Raw genomic sequence first — 17,122 nt, 5'->3', positions numbered from 1 at the left:
ATGGGAGGTGGCAAAGGCTCAACTTTAAGCATTACATCCAAAACTCAACATTAAGCAATTCTTACCTCCTCACCAGGCTCACCTTAGGCGAACAGGTTGCGCAGCACTGCTTGGCCGACCCTGGACTCCTCCCTGGAGTCCCGATCGACGCAGCAGAATCTTGTGAAGGTGTGCGTCGACCTCCACGTAGCAGCCCTGCAGATGTCCAGCAGGGGCACACCAGACAAGAACGACGTGGTAGCAGCGATCGCTCTCGTCGAATGGTCTCTCGGACGGCCGGGCAGCGGTCGGTTTGCCAACCGGTGACAGTGCATGATGCAGCCGGAGAGCCATCTGGAGATGGAAATCTTCGAGAGAGCCTTCCCTTGATTCACAGACCCAAAGTTCACAAACAGTTGTGACGTCTTCCGAAAACTCTTTGTGCGGTCCACGTAGAACTTCAGCGCTCTAGCTACATCCAGCGAGTGCAAAGTCCTCTCGGCTGGCGTCGAAGGCGACGGGAAGAAAACTAGTAACACCAAGGGCTCGTTGAGGCGGAAGTCCGACGGCACCTTGGGCATGAAGGAGGGGTGCGTCCTCAGCACCACCCTCGTGTCATGAAAAGTCAAGTATGGAGGCTTGCAAGATAGGGCCTGGATCTCTCCCACTCGTCGTGCGGAGGTGATGGCCACGAGGAACGCTGTCTTCTATGACAGGAACTTCAAAGGCGCGGATGCATAGGCTCGAATGGTGCCCCCATGAGCCTGGTCAGCACCACATTAAGCTCCCACGCCGGGGCAGGAGCCTTCAGGGCGGGAACGATCGGGATAGTCCCATTATAAATTCCTTCACCAGGCGATGAGACCACAAGGACGCCCGTCCCGTAGTCCTGGTATATCGGGAGATGGCAGCCAGATGTATTTTGATGGAGGCGTGAGCCAGTCCAGCTTTGGCCAGCGACAGTAGGTACGGCAGTACTTGAGGGGCCGTAATCCGCAGAGGGTTAATCTTCTGTGCACGGCACCAGACAGAGAACCTCTTCCACTTATGACCGTAACACTTGAGAGTTGAGGACGCCCTGGCTTTTGCAAGGACCTCTCTGCAGTCAGCCGGGATATCGTACCCTCCAAACTCTAGTGCTGCAGGAGCCAGGCCTGCAAGTTCAGCGACTGTGGGTCGTGATGGAGAATGGCGCCTCCATCTCTGGAGAGAAGATCCGCGTCCGCCGGCAGCTTGACTGGTGGGGACGTTGACAAGTCCAGAAGGTCCGGGAACCAGATCTGCCTCGGCCACGCCGGTTCGACGAGGATTATTCTGCACCTGGACTTCTTGAGCTGGTTGATGAGGCGGAGCAGCAACGGCAACGGAGGGAACGCGTATAGAAACAGGCCGTCCCAGGGCAACGAGAAAGCATCACCCATGCTCCTCGGCTGCGGGAACCTGCTGGCGAACCTCTGGCACTTGGAGTTCATCGCCGTCGCGAACATGTCGATCTGGGGTTTGCCCCATCGTTGGAAGAGCCGATCCACTTGATCCTGGTGTAGTTCCCACTCGTGGCACGAGCGCAGCTCCCTGCTGAGTGAGTCGGCGATGGTGTTTTTTATTCCTGCCAAGTGGAAGGGAATCAGAAACATCCCCTGGGCGACAGCCCAGTGCCACAGATCCTGGGCCTCCTTGGATAGGGCTGGGGATCTGGTGCCCCCTTGCTTCCGTATGTAGAACATCGTGGTGGTGTTGTCGGTGAAGATCCTCACCATTTTGTCCTTGAGGGATGGAAGGAACGACTTGAGCGCCCAGAACACCGCCTGGAGCTCCAGAATGTTGATGTGGAGAGACCTCTCCTCCGGGAGCCAAAGGCCTCTTGCGTGGAGATCTCGGTTTGGGCCCCCAACCCTCCAGAGAGGCGTACGTCGTCACCGTCTCCTGAAACGCCAGGGTTTGAAAGTCCGTGCCTGTAGTGAGGTGAGCACGGGTACCCCACCATAGGATCGCCCGACGGAAATCCTCGTCGAGAGGGATCCTGTCCTCGAAGCAGCCCGTCGCCTGAAACCAGCGGGCGTCGAGGAACTCCTGTAGCGGACGCACCCGAAGTCTGTAAAGGGGTACAAGATAGATGCATGAGGACATCATCCCGAGAAGGGACTTGTTGGACCTCACCCTGGCCACGTCCTTGGCTAACAGGCGCCGCACCTTGCCCAGGATGGTCTTGGTCCTCTCCTCCAACGGGGAGGCCCAATTGCCCCAATGTATCGAGCTTCGCTCCCAGAAACAGTGCTACTTGCGATGGAACCAGGTGGGATTTGGGGTAGTTGATGGCGAAACCGAGTTCCGTGAGCAACCGGACGGTCCTCGCTGTGTGTTCGACGGCGAGTTCCCTTGTCCTTGCCAGGATTCGCCAGTCGTCCAGGTAGGAGTAGACGTGGATCCCCTGCAGGCGCAGCCGCGCCGCCACTGGTACCAGGCACTTGGTGAATACCCTGGGTGCTGACTTTAATCCGAACGGTAGGGCTCTGAATTGGTAGTGGCGTCCCTGAACCACGAACTTGAGAAACTTCCTGTGCCCTTTTAGAATGGGGATGTGGAAGTAAGCATCCTCCAGGTCCAACGACGATAGGAAGTCGCCTTCCTCCAGCTGTCCCAGCACGTGCTGGAGGGTGACCATCCTGAATTTCTGTGCCTTGAAGTATTTGTTTAACCGACGCAGGTCCAACCGCCTGTCTTCTTTCTGACGAGGAAGTACCTTGAGTACACTCCGGAGCCCCGGAGGCTCCTGGGGACAAGCTCGATGGCACCTTTCTTGAGCATCGCCCTTACCCCCAACAGCAGTTGAGGGACGTGATTCTCCTTCCTGGCACCGGGAGGAATGCGAGGGCAATTCTTTTGGAATTCCAGCGAGTGCCCGATGGCCAGGGTGTCCAACACCCAGCGGTCGGTGGAGATGGACTCCCACACGCTGACGAACTTCGTCAGCCGGCCTCCCATCGGGGTGCTTCGCTGGGGGCCCGACGACACGGCTGGGTCAGTCTTGGCGGTCTTGCCGCCCTGGCCTCCTTGCGATGACGGCGGGATCCCCAGTGCTTATCGCGACCTCTGTAGGCTTCCTGGGAAGAGGAGCGGGCCGCCTGGCGGTACCGCTGGATACTTTGGAGGCACCCTGTCTGCCTCCAGAGCTCCGAAAGGGCCGTCGCTGTTGAAGCACCCCTAGGGCCCGGGCCGTCTCCGAGTCGCTCTTGATGGCCTGTAGAGACTCGTCCACCGCCTTACCAAAAAGGTTGCTGCCGTCGAACGGCATATCCAACACTCTGGTCTGGACGTCCTGGTGAAAGTCTGTCGCCTTGAGCCATCCTCGTCGTCGGAGGCAAACTCTGTTGCCCAGTTGGCGAAATCCGGTATCGGCAATGTCCGTTGCCACCGTTATGGCGTGATCCGACGCCACCTCGCCTTCCTGCAGAATTTCTAGGGCTTCCGCCCTCTTGTCGTCAGGTAGGAAGTCTAGCAGGGGCGCTATCTTGAACCAGAGCTCCCTGTCGTAGCGGGCCACGATCGCCAAGGCATTGGCCGCCTTAATCGTCATCGCCGCCGACGAGTTGACTCGTCGTCCGATGGAGTCCAACTTCTTGCCCTCGCTGTCCGGCGGGGAAGTGGGAGTTGAAGCCGCCGCACCCGCTGCTTTCTTCTTAGCCGATGCCGAGACGACAGAGTCTGGCGTGGGCTGGGCCCTGAGGCACAAGGGGGCGGCATCGGGGACTCGGTACTTCTTCTCGTACCTGTCCCTCTTGGCGGGTGTCGTGGAAGGGTTCTTGAGGACAGCAAGCCCCTCGTCCCAGATGTCGTCAAGCAAAGGCACCGCGAGGACCGTCTTCCTCTTGGCCTCTCGTCGTTGGTAAAAAAAACCTTCCTTTTTTTGTTCTTCAGGGCAGAGCTGGAAGAGCACGGATGCCCTGGTTATCATGGCGTGGAAGGAGCCAATTTTGTCGGCTGGAGAAGCACGCGTGTGGGGGTGTGGGGGGTGATGACGGGATGTCCGCCGTGTCATCGCCACCGCCGTCTTCGTCGTCCGTCCCCGTCGCTGTATCCGTCGCTGTATCCTCTCTAGGGTCTGGCGAGTTGGATGAGGGGTCCACAGGCCTCGCGGGCACGAAGGGCGGAGAGGGGTGGACCCTCCTCCGCTTGTTCGGAGGGTTTCCTGACGGGCCTGGTTCTGGATCCTCCGTCAGGGTCCGTGGTAATCTCGTCCTTATCTCGGTACATAAGGATTGGATCGCCAACAAAATGGCCGCCGAGCTATCCTGGGGCTCGGGCAATGGCTGTGACGGATGGGATGGCCGCTCCACTGGGCCCTCTTCGTCGCCATCGTCGCTATCTTCGATCATGTCAGCGGGGACCGCCCCCTGGGATCGAACCTTCTCGAACCTCTCGTTGAGGCCTATGAACCTCTCATTGAGGCCCTTCTCAGTTTCCACCAGCTCCTCCTCAGAGGCTGATTCCGAGTCTGTAATGGCCACCACCCCCCCCCCCCTCTTTTTCCGCCGGCGACTTCACGGGGGTCTCAACGATGGGCTGGAAAGAGGATTCCCTCCGTGGTGGCAGGGATACTCTGGGTCCAGAGGCCGTTTCCACTGGCGTAGTCTCAGCCGGCTTCACCAGGGTCGCAGCGACCACTTCGATAGAGGCCTTTGCCGGCTGGATGAAGGCCCTCACCACCTTAGGTGCGTCCTGGGCCTTCGCCTTGGGGGGAGGGTCTGCGCCTCGCTCCCCTTTCAAGATCGACCGGGGTCGCTCCAGCAGTTTACCCGGGTTCTCGGACTTCCTCTTCCCCGAACCAGAGCGCTGGCTCGTGGTGGAATGTGCCGGGAAAGTCACGCCCTGCTTGGCAGCCGAAGAGCCCGACCTTTCGCCGCTCCCGGTGCCCGCGGACTCGCGGTGCTTGGCCTTCTGTTGGGGCCCCCGTTGCCGGGGCGCTCTCACAGGACTTAGAAGCCCGCTCAGACTTTTTCTTCGCCTTCTCACCTGCTGTGACATTCTCCAGCCAGGCGGCGAGGCGGGAACGACGATCTTGTTTGGTCCGTTCTGAAAGTTTCTTGCAGAACGCACAGTCCTTCTCCACGTGTGTCTTGTCCTCATGAAGGCAGTTAGAGGCATTGCGAATGCTCGTCCTCCTTGAAAACGTTTTGTAATCCGCATCCAGGGCAGCACCTAAACAGCTTGGATCCGGGCGTCGAGCTTCCCTTGTCCTGGGCCATGTCCGTTGAGGTAGGCCGCAGATCTTCCGGAATCCTCCAAGAAGCATAAACTCGACGAAAACTACACCCTTGAGGGGCGTAGAAGAATTCCGAAACGGGTCCCCGTTATCGGAAGTAGAAACGGTGGAGCTTGAGGTTCGATTAAACTGAAAAAATGAGAAAATCTCCTGAAAAAGCACGAAAACGCAGCAAAAACTCGAGAGCTAAAGCACGGGGACTCCCAACACTTGAGCGTGCGGTAAAAATCTGAGGATGGCTGCCAGAGCCGGGGCTTAGGGAGAGGGCAGTCATTGGCTGGGGGCAGTATGACCCAGAGTTCAGTGATTGGTTACTACTAAGAAAGACAGATCAGAAACGAAACTGATTTTTTCTTTACCGAGGATTCCCAGCCTGACGACGGGGAATATTCATGAGCATGTGAATCCATGCCAGACCCCATGCTGGAGAACTGTCCCTTTCCTGATGTGCTCACCTACCATGATAAAAACGCCTACCACTACCATTTGTACTCTTTAGTGAGGTTTGTTCCAATCTTTCCACATTTAAATCCTCAATGGAGAAAGAGAAACCAACAACTTACAACAAATTTGGTTCACAACTTCTATTACATATACATTGTACAAAAAGGACACAACTTTTCATATGTATTGGTTTGCTTTAGGCAATGCAATTTATACTCCTCTCCCCCTTGATCCATTCTACAAGGAGGGCCTGTGTACTGCAGTTTTTGATTTCTTTTTATGCAACCTTTTCACCGTTGGCAAACTAGGTTATAATGTCCCCTTGTGCGATATCTCTCTTTAGGGCAAGGATATCCCTTTTGCTCTTTTAGTGTGTCCTTTTGGCTTTGGTAATACAGGTCACAGTATTCTTTTATTCGCCATCTACATCTTGGAAGATTACTTTTGCTTTGCTTAGTTTTTGCCACCTCTTGGCTTTGGCAATACATGTTACAATGTTAACCTGCTTGATATCTCACGCTTGGAAGATTACATTTGCTTTGTTTAGTTATTGCCCCCTCTTGGCTTTGGCAATACTTGTTCAAATGTTCTCCTGCTTGCTTTAATTTAAAGGTTCGGTATTCAAAAGATGTACTTGTGCCCAGCAAACTACTTTGGAGTGCCCCGGGGTTACCTCTTATAGGCCAACTTATCGGTTTGTCTTGGAGACTCAAGCGGACTCGCTGCTTCGGATTCTTCACATGTCGGCCCCTCGACAACGTTTGACAGTTGCGGCTCGCCTTCATCTGCTCACACTGGCTGTCACTGGAGCACCTGCTGGTCCATACATACTTTAGTGAAAACTGTTCACTGAAGCGAGGTATAGGGCGCGCAGAGCCTCTCTCTCTCCTTTGGGACAGCCAGCCTCCACACCACTTCCCGCTGTACTTCCTCTGCACCTGCCTGGATCACTGACCTTCGCCACTTTCTTTGCATGGCATCCCACGAATGACAGTGTGCCAGTTCCACCTGCTTCTACGTCCTCCTGAGGCTGCTGCTGGAGCTCACACTACTCTCCACTAACATGCATCTAAAGGGCCTTTAAATGTTTTTACAATAACTAAACCGATCATTACGGTATAGCAACTCTGCAAGTCCATAATGTTCGTATTCATTTTAAATGATTTAATCTACTTTATTTAAAGAGTCCGCAGGATATATTTTTAAGGGGATCTTTTAAAGGAGGGAATGTTTTTACCTTAGAATTATCCAAACCATAACTACTAAAAGTAGCTGCATTATCTCCCTGCTGCCTACATATATATAATTTCCAGGTTTACAAATCTCATGCTTTGTGCCTTGGTTAATTCTGGGAGAGCAAGTCTTACCATGACAACATGCCATCAAATGTTCCAGCATTAGAGAAACTACACCCTCAGAAGAGGATGAATACGGCGTCCCTCCTGACGGAGTCCTGACATTCCATTGATGACCTTCTCCTCCCATGTGAATAACCCAGCTAATACCACCCCCAGCGTTGGGATCAGGTTGCAGCTGCTTAGCCCAGGCCTTATGGGAGGAGTCTTTAGGCTGGGTTTCTGTGAGGATTGTGCAGGATTCATCACACCTACCTCCACCCACCACCCAAGCCTCAAGTAAAGGAGTCTGCAAGGAGAACAGAACATGACGCAGAAGACCTGAACAAACAGAAATCAGAGTCTAGAAGGAACTGCAAAGCCACTTTAACCCCAGGACTGTGAATGAGTGGATAAGCAAGTCAAATCCCAGAAAGGGATCTGCCAATCAAGGATTATAATAGATACAGAGAGATTGTGAGACAGTTATACAAAGCCAGAGTCTATTTGTTTCAGTAGACTATGGAACAACGTTACTTGTTTTGGACTAATCCAAGGTTAGTGGGACCTGACAAGTTGACCCTTGTGCGGAAACCACATGTAAATCAGAGAGCAAGAAACTGGGGCATGAACAAAGAAGAAGGCATCCTAGTTAAGAACTATAGTTTGTAACTATCCAGAGCTCAGAGTATTCTTTCAATTGAATGTCCCCAGAAATTACCACAAAGGAAGCTTCAAGAACAAGGCAGGGCCCCTATCTTATGTTATGTCGATCCCCAAAACTGCATCACCTTGCATACATAGTTACTTTCATCCCTTACTTTCTGTGCCTGGGTAAGTTCGATCCCTTTCAGCTTCATGAACCTCCATCTCCCCTAATGTTTGCCTGTGCTATGGATACTTCAGCATAGTCACTGAGGGATAATGATGCAATCAAACGAGTGTTATACTTGAACACACACAGTGGCACTGTATGCCATGATGTTCATACTGTTCCTTAAATCCAGGTGGGCACTTCCCTACCAAAGGCGTGGGGGAACTAGACTGCTTCCAGGAGGTCTGGGGTTCACTGTTTATCTCTCAAAATCTAAAGGTCTGAACATGAGAGATAAAGTTGGATGCTCTTATCTCAGCAGACATTCCCATATCCAACCCTCTCACTACTCCTGTTCCCTGGTCTGACCATGCTCTCCTGTCCTCTCAACTGGATCTCTTGGGTCACCCCGGTTAAGCCTCTGCCCGCACTGCAAGTCGTCTCCTCCGACATTCGACTCATGAATCAAGCATCAGTTGCTGCCTTTGCCGCCACTTTCACTCCCCCTCCTGCTCCGGCCAATGGCTCTCTCACTGACAAAGCCCTTGCTAAGCTTCACCTCTCCATCTCCAACACCCTTGACACCCTTGCCCCTGTCATGAGGATCTGCATGAAGCCTGCCTCCGGCATAACACCAGGTAGGACTCCGATATAGCCACTCTGAAACGCAAGTGCAGAGCTGCTGAGTAGAAGTGACAAGCTTCAAGCACAGCCTCTGACAGACTGGCCTGCCACCTGCTTCAAAGGCAATACAGACTCTCCTTCCACTCGAAGAAGGCCTACATCCAAGCCCGCATCTCAGGGGCAACAAACAACACGGCTGAACTGTTCAAAATCTGCAAGGAACATACCATTCCCACTGCAGTCTCCACTTCTTCCCTGCCATCCCTGAACTTCTGTGCTGCACTGGCCTCTCAATTCATAACCAAAACTCAGGACATCCTGTTCTCACTCTCCTCTACACCCCACCTCTTCCCTCACCCGGTCTCAGGGCGCCCCTGGCCCTCCTCCCCCTTCCCTCCTTCTCTCCTCTTTCTCGCCCATTGCACTGGATGAGGTCTCTAGACAAGACCTCTCTGAGGTTATAGGTCATAGTACCGAATCAAAAGGATCGAACGAAAAGGGTCGAGCCAATTCGACCGAAAAAAAAGATTGACTTTTTTTTTTTTGCCTCCACCCCTCTCCTTCCTCCCCAAACCACATTTTTGGTGCAAAAACACCCTTTTAAAGCTAAAATAGAGCACAAAAAAAATACATTTAAAATTTGTTTTCGATCCTTTGGTTTTCGGTCAAATGCACTCTCACCTTTTGCATTCGATCCTTTTGTTTTCAAAACTTTAACTGGACACCCTCTATGAATGTCTCCTACAAACAGGTGCTCCCCTGCTCCTCCAGAACTATCAAGGACACCATTACATCCCTTGCTCCAGCCTTGGCTGATTTCTACAATCACTCCTTTGCCACTGGTTCCTTCTCGCTACCCCTCAAGCACTACCTTGTGCACCCTGTCCTCAAAAATCCTTCTGCCGAAGCCCCCTGCCCGGCTAACTACCGCCCTATCTACATTACCCCCTTCCTGGGCAAACTCCAGGAGAAGGTGATCATCTCCCAACTGATCCTCCACACTGAATCTGTTGGTTGTCTCCACAACCACTAGTCTGGCTTCTGAGCACGGAAACTGTGCTCCTGAACACCCGTGAAGACTTACTCTCAAATCTCGATTCCAACTCTCCTTCCATTCTCATCCTTCTTGATCTTTCCTCGGCCTTTAGTCAATCAAGCTACCCTTATAAATCGGCTCTGTGATAATCTTGGTATCACGGACCTGGCACTGGACTGATTGACCTCCTTCCTCTCTGACCGACCATCCCAGGTTCAACTGGGACCTTTTCTCTCCCCCATCACACTCTCCACCTGCGGCATCCCTCAGCGATCTATCCTCTTGCCGTGGCTCTTCAACATCTACCTTGACCCTCTGGCTCATTTGATCTCCGCCTTCTCTCCTCACTTCGAGTTATGAAGATGACACAGAACTCTCCTTCAAGCTTCCCTCCACTGCCTCCTCTTCTTCCTCTCTCATTCCCGACTGTATGACTGCTATTTAGGCATGTGCGCTGCTAATGATCTCTGCCTTAATGTCAGTAAAACTGAGATCCTTCTCATTGGGAGCACAGCTCCCTCCTTCCATCCTACTCTCTGGCAGCCCTACGTGGCGTCCTCTCCCCTCGTGAGGCAACAAACCTTGGCGTCATCTTCGATTCCTCTCTCTCCTTCTCTCCTCACATCGCGGACCTTACCAAGAAGGTGCATTTTCAGATGCACATACTCAGAGGCATTCTCCCTTTCCTCAACTTCCCCCAGAAACTCAATGTTTCGAAAGCTCTGGTCCTCTCTAGACTTGACTACTGCAACAGCCTCTTCCTCAATGAGCCTAAATCCTCCCTTCACCACCATCAACTAATCCAGAATAGGACAGCAAAACTTATCCTTGGCCTCAAGCCCAGGGGCCGCATTTCTCCAGCCCTGAAATCTCTCCACTGGCTCCCGGTTGCTGCAAGGATCAAGATCAAGAACCTCTGCATCATCCACAAAGCTTTCTGGGGCCTGGGACCCCGCTACATCCAACTCTTTCCCTAAATACCTCCCTGCTAGAGCCCTTCGGTCTTCTAGTTCCAACTCCCTGCAGATCAGACGTTTTTCCAAGCAGAGAGTGGGAGGTAGATCTCTCTCTTCCGCAGGACCTCCGCCTGGAATTGTCTCCCTGCACCTCTCATGCTTGAGCCGTATTTCCTTAAGTTCCGGAAGCTTGTCAAGACCCTGCCTTTCTCTTCCTCCTCCCCTCTCCCCCTCCCCTGCTAATTTCCCCCTCTGCCACACTTTGATTTTGACTGGCTCATACAGTGCACCAGACCCTCTTCGGCCAGTCTACCCCAACTCCTCTGTCTCCTCTGACCCCCTCCCCCATTCCTGCACTTCCCCTAACAGGCTCCCTCCCCCTTACTAGCCTGTCGGGGTGGCACCCCTACTGAGCCTAGTCCACCCCTTCCTCACACTTAGCATGTGGACCTCACTCCCGTGCACTTCTTGTTACTGCATTTGCACAATCAGACTAACACAAGGCCTAGTAGGACTGGTTTTTGTTCTTTTATTTGTCTCCTCCGCACGCCCGCCCCCTCCCCCCCCCTGGTCTTGTGGCACGCTTGAAACACCATTTACTGTATAGGTGCATTATAAATACCCAATAAATAAATAAACTCTCTTTCCCAAACTGGCCTTTCTGGACCTCTAGCACCATCTATTACATTTTCTTTAAATTAATGAGGAAAGGTGCTTTAAATGGTTAGAATATTTGTGGGATTGAGGCCTCTCCCTCTACTAAATAACCAAGACTTTTCACCAGGGATGACCAAAAGTTACTAGCAAGCTTAGGAACCACAGGAGCTCCTTACATTGATTTTATTTTGATCAGAAACTCCTCACACTAGAGTGTAAATCCAAATGTCAGATAGGAGAAGTGAACACCTCATATATGCCCAAATGAGCCACTGGATTTCAAATAAATAGATCCTGATGGCTGGAACCAGAAACCCATAGGGATCGGAACTGTCAGCGGTGGGGGGCATCTCAACAGGTCGAATATTTCAACTTTATACCAATGTTGACAGTTCCTCAGCAACTGATACACAGCCTTACATGTCTACGAGGCAGCAAGAGCTTGGGATCTCCGAATATTTATGGTCTCACATTTGGGAAAGGCTCCATATATCTTAAAAACTAACACCATTAAAGAGTGTGCTTATAAAATTAGCTTTCAAGACATGTTCCAGGGTTGGAGGAACTATGGGGAAAGTGGGTCCTGGGTCATACATGTTGAAAATGCCTTAAAGCTCAGTTGTATGGAAAGAGGATTTGGTCCAGGTAAAGGGGCTGTTGGAAATGTAATGAGACAAAAGAGACAATGCCACAGAACTTGAGATATGTCGCACAGCCCCTATGGCTCAATCGTGGTGGAGCTATTGGGTAGCACTTATACATACTCTGTAGGCCCAAATAAACAAAAAGAGACAGCTAATGAGAGGCAGGCATTTGCATGTCCCTCTCCAAGCCTGTCTGTGCAGTAGCACAGCCATTTTATTTGTAAAAATGGTTTTCCACTAGAAATCTTCAAAAGAGACCACAGCTCCCATCTCACCTTCCAGCCATCTAGTTTCCAGAGAATGTAAGGCTGGAGAGTGGAGAACACAAATAAAATAAAACTGCAAAGGTTATGTTAGACTGCATGTGCATCTGAGCTCAATTGTATTTTATAATCTGGAGCAGTTTCAATAATGCTGAGAAGGCTGGGCTAGAATAAGCTCTCTAGCAGAATATGTTTGCATTATAACAGCGGAAAGCTGGTGGGTCATTGCAAATAATGGATCAGCAGAGGACTTGCTGCTTTTCTTATAACATTCTGTCTCAGCGCTCGGAGTCTCCTTAAGCCAACATTACACCTTCACAATGATCACTCCAAGGTTTCAAGCCCCTTACGCAACAGCCGTAACCGGTTTTCATGGTTTTGCCATACTGTAACGTCATTACATCTCAGGGAGAAGGGGGAGTGGGCCAGGAGAAGGGATGTGGCTTTATAAGTTGTATCATCCTTTGCCCTCCTTAGCCACCCGTCGCTCCATTTTGGGCTTGTTACCTGGGTGTGGGCCCATAGCAACGCTTTCAGGCATCCCCAATCCTCCCACCAGGCTGTATCTAGCATGTGGATGCTGTTTGAGGTTGATTAAGAAAGAATGTCAGAAGTGATACAGAGATGAAGTCTCAAAAACACTCTAAAATGGGTTCTTTAGTGGCAGACGAGAAGTAGTTATTACAATAGCCTCCATCAAAATCAGTTAAAGAAAAACTGTAGTGTTTCAGCAGGACCATTTCAGCTTCCAACAATGCATTTTGCCATTTTAACGTGAGATTGGCCACCAGCTAATTACACAAATTCTAAGGATGGATAAAGCTTTAAAATTATGTTGGCAACGTCTGTGCTTACACCACTTGATTATTGAAACAGGTACCAACTACCATGCAGAAAAACAATAGGAACATGATTTACTTTAGCGAGGCAGATTGCAGCATCCAGCACAGCTTTGATATGTCGAAGCCATCCAGATCCTTCCAAACCAGAGAGGAACTCATTTACACCCAGGCCTTTTGTTCCACTCACTGCAAAAAAAAACACACCCAATTAGAAAAAAGTTTGCAAGTGTCCCTACTACACCACTTGAGAATGAAATACCATGTTCTGCCACCAATCACCGACATAATACAAATACTGCTATTGTGACAACCTTTTTATTTCCAAAAATCAGATGCATTAATTCTGTTAATTTTAAGTATGTGGATTTCTTGCAAAGCTAAAGAATGCATAATTGTATTCGATTGGTACGGACTTCGAATGTCTCTAAGAGATCGCTTTGCCTTCTGCCAGCCCCCAAAACGATGCTGCTCATTCCTAGCCTTGCCTAAGCCTACCCCAGAATCCCCGGGCCCAGTAGCCAGATCTCACCCTGATTGGGCAATAATGACACGATTGTGCAGAGCCATTTATGGATTTAAATGCATCACCACTGAGAGCCCTTTCCTTTTCCCTGCTTTGGGAGATTGTAGCAAAGAGCTGCTGTGGCCACCTGTTTCTCATTCACTGCCTTGCCCAAACACACCATATCATAGCCTGCCTGGTAGCCAGGTCACTCCATGATGGGGTAGGAAACAGAAAATGTAAGCATCCCTGACCGGATCTAGGATGACAAGGGTCAGGGTGTCCAAGCCAGTCGGCCAAAAGAAGGGCGGTTGGTAAAGAGTAACACCCTTGTGCCTGCACAGATGCCTCGTCCCTCTGCTCTCTACCTCTTCACAAGACCAGGATGTAGATGTGGCTGCAGATATCTTACCATAAACAGCAAAGTCTCCCCTGCGAGCTTCAAGCTAAGTAAGGAATTGACTAACTCACTAAGGAAAATGCCACCTGCTTAGCTCATTCTTACACCTCCACTACCATGCTACTCAAGCCTACTTTAAAGCCACCAGTCTATTAGACCAATCAACCTTGTTGTACTCATGAACATCTAGAACATTTTTAGCAAGAACTCCTCTGCCTGCCCTCCCTTCCACCTTTTTTTCTATATCTTTTTCAATCTGTGCCCTCTCCTCCCACCAGTTAGGATTTAAAATGGGGCCTTCATTGCTAACTGTTTATGCCCCCGGCATTCCAAAACCACTCACTTTTCTCTTTCTCCGTTTCCCTCCTTTTCCTCCCCCAGTCAGGGTCTGGAGTGACGCCTAGCTGTGAATGTCAATGCCCCAGCAAATCCAAGCAAATCCCTTTTTAGATTTTGACTATTATGTGCTGCTAGTCACCTATGTAGCCAAAACCATTGACATGGGAATAGCAGATATAAAGGAGATGGAATGTGAGGAGGGACACAACCTGTAGATGATGTTTAGTTATTTGTCTTCCCCATCAATCTCATGGCCATGATAGGACCTATGGAACTTCCCTCTACATCCCTGCCCAAACCGACCGATTTGCGTGTTGTCAATCAGCTGCATGTCTCACAGTGTCATCAGCAAGCCTGTGATATACAGCTGTTTGAGACAAGGGGAAATAGGAAACTGAAATGTGGCCTGACGGGGCTCAATCAATGACTCCCTTCTGACATTCCTGCACATAACCACCCATACCTCATAGCAGGCGTGTTCTGATTGGGTGTTTAGTTTTCTGTTTTTTAGCCTCTTTGCTTCGTTTTGTGGAGATGGGTTGTTTGGGTCTGAACGGATGGAGCTTTTTATTAGCACGTCTGTGGACTGTGTAGATTACAGAGATACAAGGAGCCGATTAATTTTCTATCGCATACAAACACACTGCACCCACACAGCATCCTCCACATTCATCCCATACATGCACTGCTCCACACACTTCACACTAACACTGTCTCAAACTCAATTCCCCCACACACGCTGCCACCCAAACACACTGACTGAATCACACTGCAGCCACATACATTGTCCACAAACTGTAAAATGCACTACGGACATATTACCCCCAAGACACACACAGACCCCTCACATACTGCCCCTACACACACTACCCCTACACTCAAAATCCCCCCAAGACACACACTGCCTACAGTGCCACCACACACTTCACAAACAAACACACTGCCGGACTCCCCAAACACACTGCCAGTTCCCCGACACACATTGCCAGTTCCCCCACACACAACGCCACTCACCCCATACACTGACGGCCACACACACTTTCACACATCCACTGCCCAAACACATGCCCACTATCTAAACACACATGCACTAACTGCGCACACATCAAGCACTGTCTCCCCATACACTGCTCCACTACAAACACACCCCGCCACACACACACTGTACCCAAACACACTGTCCCAGCACATGCACACTCCCACACACAAACCCCACACTGTCACACACACAAACACAGCCCCAGTGCCCCACCTCACACACTGCCCCTGATGGAGACGTCTCCTCAGATACACTGCCCCCACACTAACACTGCACCCCCACAAACACGCATTACTTGTACAAACTAACACTAGCCCAGCACACACACTTCCCATACAAATCTGCAAACACTGCCCCCCACATGCACACTGCCCAAACATATACCTCCCCGACGCAAACACTTCCACAAACACATGCACACTACCCCCACGACCCATTAACCTCACACAATTCCCTCAAACACACACTTTCCACATACACGGTCCTACACTATTTCACTGCCCACACACATTTACACAGCCACCACACACTTAACCCCCCCGTCCCCCCGGGTACCCATACAAACTGCCTTTTCACTCACAATCTGCTCACCACCTACACACACCATGGACAACCACACCCCCCCCCCCCTCAAAGCACACACCACCCCCCAGAAACAATGCACAGTACACACACACAACAATATTCAGAGTCATTGGGCATTTCAGGGACATTTATGCCCATAGTTTGTGTACCTGGACATTTGAAGTTAACCACAGGTGTGTGAAATATGGAGGTGTCTCACCTGCTAGTACCCAGGGATCTTTCATCCAGGGGGCCAGGACATGGACATCGTCTTTGGATCCAGTTCCTGGGGGTGGACCAGTGCGGGAGGATCACCTGAATGAGGGGTCTGCGGGAGGTGGAGGTGGGACACCGGATGGTGAGACGCGGTATCCCCTTCCCTGTAACACCTTTTGTATTCGATTGGTATAAATTATGCACTTCGAATGTCTCTTCTAAGAGATAGATTTGCCTTCTGCCTGCCCCCAAAACGATTCTACTCATTCCCAGCCTGGCCTAAGCCTGCCCCAGAATTTCCGGGCCCAGTAGCCAGATCTCACCCTGATTGGGCAATAATCACAGGTAGGATGCCTAGGAACTGAACCCACCCCACGCCTTTTCCCGACACAAACACTTTATCACAGACAGCTCACAGTGAGCGACAACAAACTAACACCAGAGCCATATATATCCGACATGTCCCAATACAATGGTCAGGCAATTACTGATCATTACACACACCTGACTTCCACCACACAGATAAAAGGCAGAACATGAAAGCACACTCTGAATGAGGCAAAACACACAAGGAAACGGCAGTTCCAAGATGGCAGTTTAATACGAGGAGAAAGACGTTGAGACCAGAGAGGGTTTCAAGGAGGAAGTGCCCTTGACCTGCAAAGACAGTTACTTTCGTGAACCTTGGAAAGTAAGAGACCTAAGAGCAGGAACTAAAGCTAATCAAACCTGTACAGTGTGTCGGAGGTACCCGGGGCTTTCCCGCGTCGATAACCAAGGCGGGGAGGAGCGATTGCCGCCGTAGTACTGTCCTTGGCTCCTACAACAAAGCAGCGTCAGTAAAGCGAGTCAAGCTGGAGAGGCTGATACCAAACCAGCCTGTGTTTTGAACCAGGGTTGCGAGCAGCAACATTGTATGAATATATCTAAGAGAACAGTGTGCGAGACAAATGCCATGAGCGAGGTGAATATAATTGGAAACCAAAGGAATGACTGAACTTTGGGAGGCCAAGAAAAGATACTGTAAACAGAGTGGTCCGGCGCCACTTGGGTGCTCATTCGAAAGTCTCTGTCAGGTATCCAAATAATGGTAAGTGTGAGAAAAAGGGAATCTTGCGATGTAAGGAACAAGTTACTTACCTGTAACTGTTGTTCTCCACCATGGGTCTGGCATGGATTCACATGCTCATGAATATTCCCCGTCGTCAG

General features: G+C 50.8%; 1 protein-coding gene across 2 annotated transcripts in view; it reads right to left on the bottom strand.

Annotated features, from left to right (window-relative positions):
* The window catches only part of MTMR6 (myotubularin related protein 6), a 1,083,592-nt gene that overhangs the window by 309,870 nt on the left and 756,600 nt on the right, over positions 1–17,122 (bottom strand). For both annotated transcript variants that reach the window (XM_069639211.1, XM_069639210.1), the window contains one exon: positions 12,930–13,039. In XM_069639211.1, the coding sequence (XP_069495312.1) occupies positions 12,930–13,039 (110 nt within the window). The remainder of the gene's footprint in view (positions 1–12,929; positions 13,040–17,122) is intronic.

The sequence above is a fragment of the Ambystoma mexicanum genome, chromosome 7q (assembly GCF_040938575.1).
Source record: "Ambystoma mexicanum isolate Mex_15411 chromosome 7q, UKY_AmexF1_1, whole genome shotgun sequence".
Classification (NCBI taxonomy): Eukaryota; Metazoa; Chordata; class Amphibia; order Caudata; family Ambystomatidae; genus Ambystoma; species Ambystoma mexicanum.
Note: the sequence above shows the minus strand (reverse complement) of the source record. Positions and strands in the feature narration are given on the sequence as shown.